The sequence below is a fragment of the Pyxicephalus adspersus genome, chromosome 1 (genome assembly GCF_032062135.1).
Source record: "Pyxicephalus adspersus chromosome 1, UCB_Pads_2.0, whole genome shotgun sequence".
Classification (NCBI taxonomy): domain Eukaryota; kingdom Metazoa; phylum Chordata; class Amphibia; order Anura; family Pyxicephalidae; genus Pyxicephalus; species Pyxicephalus adspersus.
In genome coordinates this window covers 101096749-101109322 of record NC_092858.1, presented here as the reverse complement: position 1 = coordinate 101109322, position 12574 = coordinate 101096749, and the positions used below count along the sequence as shown (strand labels likewise).

General features: G+C 37.1%; 1 protein-coding gene across 1 annotated transcript in view; it reads left to right on the top strand.

Annotated features, from left to right (window-relative positions):
• Nucleotides 1-12574, top strand: part of LOC140337343 (arf-GAP with SH3 domain, ANK repeat and PH domain-containing protein 3-like) — a 29069-nt gene that overhangs the window by 4476 nt on the left and 12019 nt on the right. The window contains 8 exon segments of the mRNA XM_072421067.1: nucleotides 884-1029; nucleotides 3074-3148; nucleotides 3240-3289; nucleotides 7012-7108; nucleotides 7227-7312; nucleotides 8096-8371; nucleotides 9512-9581; nucleotides 10381-10468. Of these exon segments, the coding sequence (XP_072277168.1) occupies nucleotides 884-1029; nucleotides 3074-3148; nucleotides 3240-3289; nucleotides 7012-7108; nucleotides 7227-7312; nucleotides 8096-8371; nucleotides 9512-9581; nucleotides 10381-10468 (888 nt within the window).

Genomic DNA, 12574 nt, shown 5'->3' with positions numbered 1-12574 from the left:
TAATAAATATTCATAGGTGTAGTTAGGGAAGGGACTAGACAAGACACAAATGAACTTTGGAAATTATGACATGGATTCCAGTATATGTACATGTGCATGAATCTGTTTTACTGGTAAGTCTGCTCAATGTAGAAGAGCATTCCAATAACCTACTACTATAATAATAACAATAACTACTACTAATCCCTACCTCACCATCTACGTATGGTGCAGGATTATAATTGCTAGCACCATGGCAGCTATTAGAAACTATCAGGGGTCTTTTAGCAATGCTTCACACATTTCCAGGTTCAAGATTGTCCATGTGACATGATCTCTTGGTTTCAGTGTTAAATGAAGAGTTAGTTCACACAGTTGTAGGTAGCACCTAATACGTTAAGTCAACACCTGACTTCTTCCTATCCACCTGGATTATCCTAATATTTATGCCTTTTGGTATATGTCCCAGCTCCTTCAGTTTTTTTTTCTTGATCATATGTAATAATGATAATAATAATATTAATAATAATAACAAAAAAACAGAATGGGACCCCTTAGGCTGTGCAGACTCAGGAACTTAAGTACAGGTGGAGCACTGCCCTAAAGAGATATACAAACTGAGAGTTGGTTTACCTCTCTAGAAATCACCCGTTTCTAAATTCCATTCACTTTAGAGTGCTGGATGGATGTAAGAGAATTCTCTTGGGCTAATATGAGTTTTAGGGCCAATTGCAGCCAGAAGGGCTATAGAATTGGAGAGCAGCTGGGCAGGGATATGGAGGTGGGTTACAAAGTATTTCTTCTATACAACTACTTTACTATGTCTCCCTTATCTGGACCTCTCTACATGTTCTGGGCAGGTACTATCATGTTAATCATCCTTTTCCATTTTTTTACCCTCTAGCTTTTGTGAATGCTCAGGAAAGCTATGTGGAAGCCTTGCAGTCCCTGGGCTCAAACCAGCTGTCGTCCAGCAACCATGAACTTACCACTGGATTTCTGAACTTGTCTGTTCTCTCCAGGGAGCTGTGTGCCCTCTTCAGCAACATGGTGAGAGGGTTTGTGTGGTCTGCCGAGTCGACACAACGACCGCTCCACCTTCTCTCACTCTCTGCACTTCTCACTCCATTAATCTTTTTCTGAAATATTTCCTTTAGTTCCCCACCCCCATGTCTTTCTGACTGTATGCAATATTGTAGCACTGACAGAAAATTTTCCTATTCATATGGCTTCAATTAAAGAGAAACACCCAGAGAAGTTGTGGGAGTATGTGTGCTGGTGTTAAGGGGGTGAGAGAACAAAATAGAAGAAAGTTTTTATACCACAAATGTGTTACTGACTCAGATGTCTGAATACAATATCTCCATGTAAGGTTGTTACATTTTCACTTGTGTAGTACGGTGGAGGTGCCACCCATGAATATTTGCTTACATTTCATAGAACATATGTGAAGTTTGGCTCTTATATTCTAATTGTTTAGCTAGCCATACATAAATCGATCTCAATTCGACTTACAATTTGATCGATTGAATTGTTTGATATAAGAATCCACAATTAATTAAAAGTGCATCAATCATGCTATCACATACCACAGTTGATGCACAGATGATTCACTCGTATTGTTAGTTAATAGTAATTTATCTAAATGCAAGTCAGTCACTATATTTTGAGTTTCTTTATACTCTGCCAAGTGTTTATTTGTATATTTAAGTGACGAGAGTATATGGTGTAAAGTAACCATTATAGCATCATTTAGAAGGTAGACTACTCTAGAAAATTTAGATCCCAGAGTCCCATTGTTCTAGTTCCCCTGCCACCCTGCAGGTTTGGATTATGTAGTTGGCCCCAAAGAAGTCCATAGGGATTTCCTGTCCTCTCAGTATGCTCCTACATATGTATAAATAAAATCTTAGAAGGCTATCTGAAAATTCCAATCTAGTGCCTTAAGCTACGTACACACTTCCAATAATTATCGTTGGTAAACGAACGACGAACGATCCTGCACGATATCTGCGAACGATCGTATAGCACCGATCCTGTACATGCAGATAACGACACGATCGTTCGCAGATATTGTACACACAATAGATGCGATCGTTTGAACGATACAGGAAGTGACGTGCACCACAGGAAGTGAGCGAACGTTCGTTCACCGCGCATGCTCAGACCATGGACGATCAATCGTCCGTGGTCGAAAGACCGTACACACGATAGATGGTAAACGATCGTCGTCCAATCCGATCCGCCGGTCCGGTCGTTCATTTCCAGCGACTATTCTCGTTCGTCGGCGTCGTTGGTTATTTTTTTTACGAACGATTTTTGCCCAATCGATCGTTCGTCGTTCGTTCGTCGTTCATTTCCAACGATAAAAATTGGAAGTGTGTACGCAGCTTTAGAAACTGACCTGGAATGCCTTTGTTTGATAATAAACACAGAAGCCCAGACCTGCAGGAATATTACACTAACCACTTGGCTGCCATGCTTCCTGATTGTCATTGTTAAAGGTCTGTATGGAGTTTGAAGGGGACTGATATATGCTCAGACAAATGGCAGACATCCAATGCACACAATATTGTGCATGATCCTTGATGTCAGATATATAAAAGTCCTTATGGTGGTGTGTGATGGCCTATTGTGGTGGTAGTACTGTAACTGAGTACATATATGCTATTTGTTTCATTTTCCTATAGTTTTGTTATCACAGATTGCTTTAATTGCACAGTATGCCCCCTGCCCATAGTTCTGTAACCACATCATACTCTGCAGACTTCCTGGCTGTCATTGCTTGGTTAACAAGAAAATTTGCCTGGTCTAACCCAGCAGCTGGTTGTCAAATTCACATTCCGTGCCCATTCCTGTCATTATGCTGATATCAGCATTTGCTAAAGCCCAAACTTTAATCTTAAGATGCAGGCAGTTTTGGCAAGCAGCTGTCTGACTACTGGGAGTCTATTAACATGTTAGTATTTCTAAGCAAAGGACATATTTAGCCTTGGGAATGTGCTAATTGCTGCTTTTACAAAGTGCATGATCAGGCATATGGAAATGATTTAAAGCATTTACCGAGAATTTTCATTTCAATGTAATCTTTTAGATACAGAACCTGAACAGCATCCTCTCATTTCCTTTGGACTCCTTATTGCGAGTAGATTTAAAAGATGGGCGAATGGTACGTGTATGGAGTTCTAATTGTAATATTATTATATAATCAGATAGTGGTTTTCTTTGCTTTCTTAACACCTCTTTTTATGTCTGTGCAGGAACTAAGGAAACAGGCAGACAAGAGCTGGAAGGAATGTGAGATAAGAGCGTAAGATTACTATTTGTTGTAGATTGTCAATGTGTGTTGTAAGGGCAAGCAAGAACATGGTACTTGGTAATGGGAAGTATTAAATGAATTATTTGGTGAGGAAGACTTGGAGCTACTACACTTATAGCTGTCATTTGTGACTTTTCCTTTTAAATACAGTAGTTGCATGGCTGTCATTTTGATGTAACAGCTTTATTTTTTGAGACACTGACCTGTAGCAAACATGCGGAACAAGGATACAGATGCCATTTGCAGCATGTTTGCTTCTGATCAATAGCCCAAGAAGTATTTCAAGAGTATTTTTCAATCCATATGTCACAGAATGCTTACAATGTATTGTGATAGTAAAACTTACCTGTAGATCCTATTAGAAACCCTACCTTCCTACCACTTCTTTTATTTGATGGCAATGCTAATGCCGTGACTCAGAACCTAGATTTCCAAACATACAGATTATATGCAAAGAATGGTTGGTGTAGAATATATTCAGATCTTCTCCTTCCTTAAAGTCCAACTAATACCTCCCCTGATATGAAACAGTTTATGGAGTAGTGTTTGGTGATACAATCTGCTATAGGAAGGTTAGGCTAGCTATACATAAATCAGCCTTAATTTGATAAAATTTCAACTTTATCAACTCGTTTGATTTAAATGTCGAGTGTACTATGACACACTGCAGATGTGATATTTTTATGTATTGATTCTTTGCAAATACCTGAAATACAAATCAATCATTATATTTTTACTTTCAATCTGGCATTTAAAAGGGAACTATACTGTAAAAAGTAAAAATGTACAAATGTTGCACGCAAGGGCGATCGGCGATGTATTTTATCTGCCTGATCGCAATTTTTAAATTACACTCACCTCCTCTGGCTCAGTGGCAGGTGTTAGCATCTTCACTTGGTCCTTATGCAAGTTCAGGATCTTCAGGCCACCTTGACTGTCCAAGATGTAATGGCATAACTCCCACACATATGCATGGAAGGTAATTCATTTTTGGCAGCTGGGTATGCTGGTATTGGACACTGAGCTGTGCATTCACACTCAGTTTACATTAGAGAAAAAAATCTGAACACCCAGGTAAATATATGTTTTATTGCGGAGGGGAGTATTGCCTTTCTCTGCAAAAGACAAACTTTTTATTTATTTACAGTATAGTTCTGCTTGCTTTAATATTTGATTAAACTGAAATCGAAAGATAGATATGCACACCAGATACTTAAACGATCAATTGGAAGTTTTTAACCTGTTCTTTTGACTCAAAATCAGTCACTTTTGGTCGATCAAATTCAGACATAAAAAATCTATTTTAAATGTATAGTCAACACATACTTCAAAGTATGAGGTGATCAAATTTACTGCTTGATTACACAGGAATATCGAGCCAGCCTTAGCCTGTCACTAGCTGTAGAATGTTTTCAGAGTCAGTAAAATAAATTCAAGCTGCTTTTATAAGGGGAATACAAAGTTTCTGCAGCTTCTAAGACAGGAGATAATGGAGTCTGATTTGTCACTTTGTAAGGGTGATATTTACACAAAACAAACTTCCTGTGGAGTGATCCAAGCAGTTGCTCTCTCACCGGTGATGGCATAAAAATGCACTCAACCACTAAGAAATACTATAGTGTAGTGTAAAGGTGTGGAAATGTTAAATACAAAAGGCATATCCTTTTTGGTTTAGGATGTCATTTAGGGCTTACTGTTTTTTTGAAAATTCCTTGTAATTGTTTGCACTTTACGTATGGTTACATTTTATTTATGGATAATTTTTCTGTGCTCCCCTTTCAACCTCTCCTTTTCTGCATGAGTTTTTCTATACTGTAAATCATGTGTGAAACGAAGTACAATCTGCCACGTTATGTCTTTTCAGGAATTATTATTATTTTTTTTTATTATTATTATTATTATTAATAATAATTATAATAATAATAATAATAATAATAAACAGTATTTAAATAGCACCTACATATTACGCAGCACTGTACATTAAATAGGCGTTGCAAATGACAGACAGTGACACAGGAGAGGACCCTGCCCAGAAGAGCTTACAATCCAAGTTTGAGATTGTATACTCACATATAGTTTTCAGATAAAAAGGTTAAAAAATGCCAAAAAACTGTCGAATAAGGGAAGAGTTGATGGACCACTTGGTCTTTCTCTGCTGTTACTCTTCTATGTTTCTGTGTTACTCAAGACATAATCTCCTAAGGCTACATAATACTGTTGGAGAGAAATAGATAACATACCAGTTTTTTTCCATTCTTTCACACAATTGTAGGTGAAAAGCATTAGGCTGCATGCACACGTGAAATAATTGTCGTTGGAAAGGATCTTTCACGATTCATTCCAACGACTAAGAACTGCACGATGCATGAACAAGTGCTGTACATACAACACCGTTCTGCTCTATAGAGAGGGAAGGGGGAGAACGACGGAGCGACACCCAGCTGTACGCTCTCCCCCTTCACTTTCATTACGAAATGACAGGTAACAGTTGTCAGCAGGACAGGATACAGAACACAAGACAATTGAAACCACACGGACAGCTTTTCCACACACTTCTGAATACATTTACTTTTGACCTTATCAGCAGGACGTGAAGGACTTGTGAAACTGGGAGGCATAGAAAACCTTCAAAAAATTGGATACAGACAGCAAAAAAATCATTGGAAAAGTTCTAACTCTAACATATGCAAAATGTTCCAGCAAGTTAAAATTGCACTTGCCTTAACCACAGAATTATGGATCTAGTCTCATGGAAATGAGTGCAATTAAAATCTCATAAATTTAGTGAACTGTGCATTCTTGCAACAGGGTTGCAGAATTTTGTTTACTCTGCATTCCAAAAGAACAGTAATTTCTCACCCTGGTATGCAGTAATACAATAAATTCTAACGTTACCCTATACTGCTGTGTTTCACATCTTCTTACAGTATAGGTCATTCTAATTAATATAGTAAGCGAAATATTGGTAGAATAGCCAATATTGGGGGGGGGGGGACTGACAAGGGTAATCTGACTCATCACTTGAGTAGATCCACTTCAAGTACTCATAAAGGGGTGTAGGTAGGTGGGCCATGCAGATGTCAAAAAAGTTAAACCCCAAAGTAATAGTGATATTAAATTGAAAAAGATTCACAAAAGATGCTTTTCTTGGGTTAACCACTTGATTCTGGGTGCTATCCTACAATAGCTATTCTACCAATATTTCTAAATAGCACACAGGTTTAACAGCTCCAGTGGTTCTAAAACATTCAGCTCCTAGGCTTCTTCTATACAGCACTGCACTGGAGTACACTTAGACCTCACCAATGATGTGACAGCATTTCATCCTATGAAGGTACAGGCAGAGCTTCTTTAGATCTCTCCACTCTTTTTTCTACATCAGTAGCTCTAAGCTATAGAGATCTTTTGCTTGTTGTTTGCAACCTGCAAAAAAAAAAGAAGAAAATAAATTAAAAATATATTGGTATAAAGTAATGTAAAAATATATTTTTAAGTCTAATAAATAAAAATATATTTCATTCTCTTCTTGCTTCTTTCTTTTTTTATAGTCAAAAAGGGTACACTGGTTTTCGATATTGTTCCCCTGTTAACAAATACTATTAGTAATTCATAGTACAAAGCTTCTTGGGTAATTGAAGATTGACTCTGCCTTTGCATGTGCTAGGAATGATAAGGCTGGAATGAAGTGTACAAATCTTTCTTTCTTCCTTCAGGACAAAGAAAGCGCGCTCAGGGGGGTCTCGTACAGAATCAGACAGCACAGAGGACGCTGACAGGGAGAGAAAACTGTTTCAGCTTCACTCATGTGAGGTGAGCGATGAAGAAAAAGGCTGCTTGGGGGCAGGGATAGATAGCCTCTTGTATGTCCTTGAAAATTGATTGCCCTTGCTTAGATTTCTATTTTTCTGTGTTATGCTCTTTTTTTCAGTATCTTCTAAAATTAGGAGAGCTACAAATGAAGCAAGGTCCAGATTTCTTAGAGTGTCTTATCAAAGCTTTCCATGCACAGCGAAAGTAAGTACGGCACAAATGACAGCTAAATGCATTTCCACCTTATCTTTCGTTACCTTCTCTACAGGGAGCACTCTGTGCTGAAAGTGCCACTTCAAAGTATAAGCCTTGAGATATACAATGGATGGAAAACAGCCTAATGCTGTGTGTGGGATGGGAACAAATCTTAAGCTACAACCACTGCAGTCTAAAACAGCCTTTCCTAACATTTTTACCTTAAAGACACCCTGGAAATAATAGTTAGGTTTTTGAGAAGCCCTGCTAAAGACAAATATACTTTCAATGCTTTTTTACCTTTCTGGGAAAATAGTTTTGTTAATAATCTTAGAAACATAGATGAATTATATCAAAAAAAGTATGTACCATAAACCATTAGCAGTGGCATAAACCACTGCTAATGGTTTATGTAGTTGTAATCCTTTAGGTAGGTTAGAAATGAATTCATCATTGCGTACTGCTCCAGAAACCTCCAGCAACTACTGGCGGAACCCTAGGGTCCCATAGAACCTTTGTTGAAAAAGACTACAACATTTTATACAGTAATCATCTTACCCTCTCTGTTTTATCATTTAGGATAGGGAGAACTATTGTTACATTTTAGAAATAATGTAGCAGTAGAACTTTATGTATATGTAATAAGGTGCCTCTGACTAATGGAAGAGGAGCCATATAATATATTTCTCTTCATTTCTTATAATATTGTGCTGTGGAATCAGTTTGTGCAATGTTTGCTTTGCATTACTTCCTATTTATGTCTTTATTTGACACTAAAATTTTTGTACTTAGTTTTTTTCAGGATGGATTAAATGCAACACAGAGTCTCCTACCTTTCATTGAAAAGTTATCTTCTTCTTTGCATACTGTAAGTATCATTTTTCTTGGAGTTCTGTTGTCTACTTGAGAAATCATTTACCGGGAACCCTGATACTCAACTCTATTGTACTTGCTGTATTTTTAGGATGGAATACATAGAAAGGATTCTGGATACAATTTGCACCAACAGCAAGGGGACAAACAGCATGGAACAGAGAAGTCTGGCTTTTTGTACAAGAAAAGTGAAGGGTATGGCCTAACTGATTTATAAAAAGTACCCTGCATGTTTAAGAATAACTCTGTATTAAATGGCAATCTGAAGGTGCCAATAATATGTCTAATATTAAAAATGCATCCTTTTCAGCTTTTTGGTTTTAAAAGAGGCTAAAATAATCAATGATTTTTCTGTGTACACTGTATAGTTATTAACTAAACCTATTGGAGACTAGTTGTTAATGTATTCACCCAACTTATAGCCAAAATGTACACATTTTAAAAACAATGTAATTGTGTGCCTAAAAAGCAAGGGGTTTAAGCAGAAGCAGCAAGTGGTGAGTGTAAAGGGCAGCATTAATTTTAGACTTTAAAAAAGTTATTTAAACTTCCCCTAGTGATGAATCTTCCAGGTTCATGTGTTTCAATGACAGTAATTGATTCTCAACCTAGAAAAGTTTCAGTGAATGTCAGATTTATTGCTTTTTAAATAAACCCATTAGTGTTAAATAGTTACATTTAGGTTGAAAAAAGTACATCAACCACTAGGGAAATCAACATATCCCTGATTAAAACCCTATAGATATAGTTAATCCAGAGGAAGACAAAAAAACTTGGTTCAATTTGCTTCAAGGTGAGATAATTGGATGTTCCCTGGATAAACAGTCTCTGTAATCTTTATTTTAAAACTTTAATACCCAGTTACCCAGTTAGTGCACTTTAAACAGTTTAACATGACTGATTAAAGAAGGACTTCAATGTTGGTTGTACACAAAAATTGTTACACAAACTAATAAAATACAATACTTCAATACATAACATTTTTTTCACACACCATTTTTATATTGCTATGAAAAATAATTTTTTTATTTTAGGCCATGATTTTCTAAAACTGCAATTTTTACATTTACAGTTACAATTAAATTTCTTCTCCTTGAAACCATGGTAGCAGTATTTAGCTTTCAAACAGGACTTTCCAGAATTGCCACCTCCCTGCTTGTGTAATTGTCTGCAGAGATCTTAGAGTCAAAGTACAGGGATCCTTAGCTGACGGCAGCTTTTAAAGATATATTTTTAAGCCTTGATGATCTCTCATGTGAAATCACGTCATCTCTTTTCTAGTATATCCTGCTCACATTAGACTGCTTTTATCTTTGCTTGTCTTTTATATTTTAGAATACGGAAAGTGTGGCAGAAAAGGAAATGTGGAGTAAAGTATGGGTACCTCACAATATCACACAGTACGGTGAGTGATTCTCATTTTACAAGTTAGAACTTTATAGGGTAACTATGCAATATAATGTAAATAGTGCAGCAAGTATATGTACAATATACAGTTCTAACTCAGTAAAAGATAGAGGAAACCTATACTTCTCTCAGAGGTTGCTCCATGAGCAATGAGCAATTTGTTCCTTCCAGAGGACACACAGCTCTGCTCCATAGAATGAGTATAGAAAAGTTTGTGGCACTAGGTAGAAGATGAGGAAATAGAGTCTTTGTATGGAGGATTTCACTTAGGGGTCTGTTTATAAAGCAGTGAATCTGATATTTACTGAAATATTCCCTGGTGGAGAATTTTCCAAGTCCATATGTTTTAATGGCAGTAATCGATTCTTCACCAGATAATGTATAAAGAGAATGTAGGATTCATTGCTTTATAAATAGGCCTCTTAATGTTTTACAAGAAATTGCTATTTTTCTGCAACATTCAATAAATCTTTATGGCCGCAATACTTTGGAAATTGGCAAGAATTACCAAACCAACAAAGGACTATAGTATGCTAGCAGCTAATTTTTGTACTGGTAAAATATCATTGACCAGTTTAGCTTTAAAGGAGTTTGACTAAAATTCCACTTTAATGTATTCCTTTATATAAAAGATAAAAATACAGAGTACCTGAGAACTGCAACCTCAGAAGTCCTACATTCTGAAAATCTATTTAAATGCAAAGATATGTTTTTGCTGTAATATATTTCAGGCGTTGTATTTTGTGCATTTTTTTGTGTGCATATTTTCCATGCAGTTTTATTCTTCTTGTTTTTAGATTAACCGGCCTCCAGCGAAAATTAAATTACTAACTTGCCAGGTGCGGCCGAATCCAGAAGACAAGCGAAGCTTCTATTTAATCACACGTGAGTTGTGGAGAGACATATTGTCCACACAGACATGTTTAAACTTGAGAGGAAAGTAAAACGTTTGTGCTGAGCTAAAAGAAAAGTCATTTTTATTGCACTTGAAAAAGAAACTGGTGTTCCGACAGATACAGGTGATACACACCTTGCCAGTTCAACACATACAATTTGCAAAGAAGTATTCTTTCTAACTGTCTAAAATACCAAAAAAAATGCAGATTTGTCATGTTGGAAAAAAAAGCAGACCACACGTTTACCACTGGTTCAAATTAGGACCAGATATATCAAATTCTGTGCCAGTAATAAGAACATTAATAGAAAGTACATATCAATGTTAGGATTAATGTACATGATGTCATCATGCCAAGACCAAAAATGCCCTCTAAGGACTTTAAAAAGAAGGTTGTGGATGCCTAAATGCCCAAAAGTTCAAATGCAGTAATTCTGCTGTAAACAAAATACAAGAAGTATAGGTTTTAAATGACTACTATTTGTCTAGGCTGGCTAGCCCAGAAAATTTAGACTGAGGGCTGACTCATGGTAAAAATATCTCAAAGAACCCAAATTTATATCACAGAATCTGCAGGTAATTTGCAACAACTTTTCAGATTGCATGCATTTACGATTAGAAAGAGTTTGCTCAATTTAACCCACCTGGGAGGTGTGCCAGGAAAAAGCCATTGTCATCCAAAATATCTAGACACACTGGTTTGGCATTGAACATACAGGAAAAGACCATGCTTTTTTGGAACAATGTGCTGGGACTTATAAATCAAACAGTTTTTTTTTTTACATTTAGAGCAAGTCAAACGCCGCATTTTAGGAGAAGAAATCTATACCAACTGCAATGGTTGGGAAAATGTTGGTATGGGGCTGCTTTGTTGCTTCTGGACTGCTTGCAGTCATCAAGCCAGCTATGCATTCTGCATTATATTAAAGTGTGCTTGTTTAGAATGCGAGGCCATTTGATTAAAAATTAAAGTAGAAACACAATAAGGATTAAATCACACTAGCAACTCCATGAAGGAATGTCTAAAAAAAATGTAAGATAATGGACTATCTTTGTTAAAGCCCTGATTTAAGTCTCATTGTAGGGGTTTGAAACATGCAGCTCATAGATGAAAACCCACAAACAAGATTGTAACTAAAGGAGTTGGTTGTCAAAAGTTTCACCAGATCAATGTCAGACACTGGTGGAAAGTTATGCATAATAACTGCTAAAGGGGCAGTACAAGCATATAGGGTTACTGGCCTTTTCTACAGTAAAATAATACATCTGTTGATATTTTTGTTAAAGAAATCATTGAAAACGCAAGTTTTTATTTTACAATTATATGTAGGCATTAAATGGATGAAGATCTAGTGTTTGTTACTTTAAACATGTTGAAAATAATATTATCTATGGAGTATACATAATATTTCACATAAGTGTAGATATCACTGAAAGACAGAAAATGCACTCTGTGTGTTTTTTTTAACTGTGAGTGTCTCTTGTACATTTTTTGTTTGTATGTTATAAAGGTGCTTTCTAGAACTGTAGAATAAGTCCAAGACAACAGTTGTCCTGGTAGAATCTGTAATGTCCTTTGTGGTAGATTACCGGGGGTTGCTCATGGTTAACAGGATCCTTACAGGGCAGACAAGAGGCAGCAGACTCCAAAAGTCCAAAATAACAGCAGTTGTGTTTATTTTAGCCAGGTGTTACAGCACACACTCGACAACTTTATAACAAAACAATAAACAGTAGCCTGGCTGGGCATCTGGCTACCTCATTTAGGTGCCCTCTCTTCCTAACACATACACTTTATCAGTACTGTTAACTCACAACTTTAGTACTGTTTGGCCGCTGGCTTTCCTGGAACCCTCTGGCTGTCTCTCGGGCTGGAACACTCTGGCTCTCTCCTCAGCCTGGAACCCTCTGGCTCTCTCTTCAGGCCAGAACCCACTCTGGCTCTCTCTTCAGCCTGGAATCCACTCTGGCTCTCTCTTCAGCCTAGAATCCACTCTGGCTCTCTCTTCAGCCTGGAATCCACTCTGGCTCTCTCTTCAGCCTGGAATCCACTCTGGCTCTCTCTTCAGCCTGGAATCCACTCTGGCTCTCTTCAG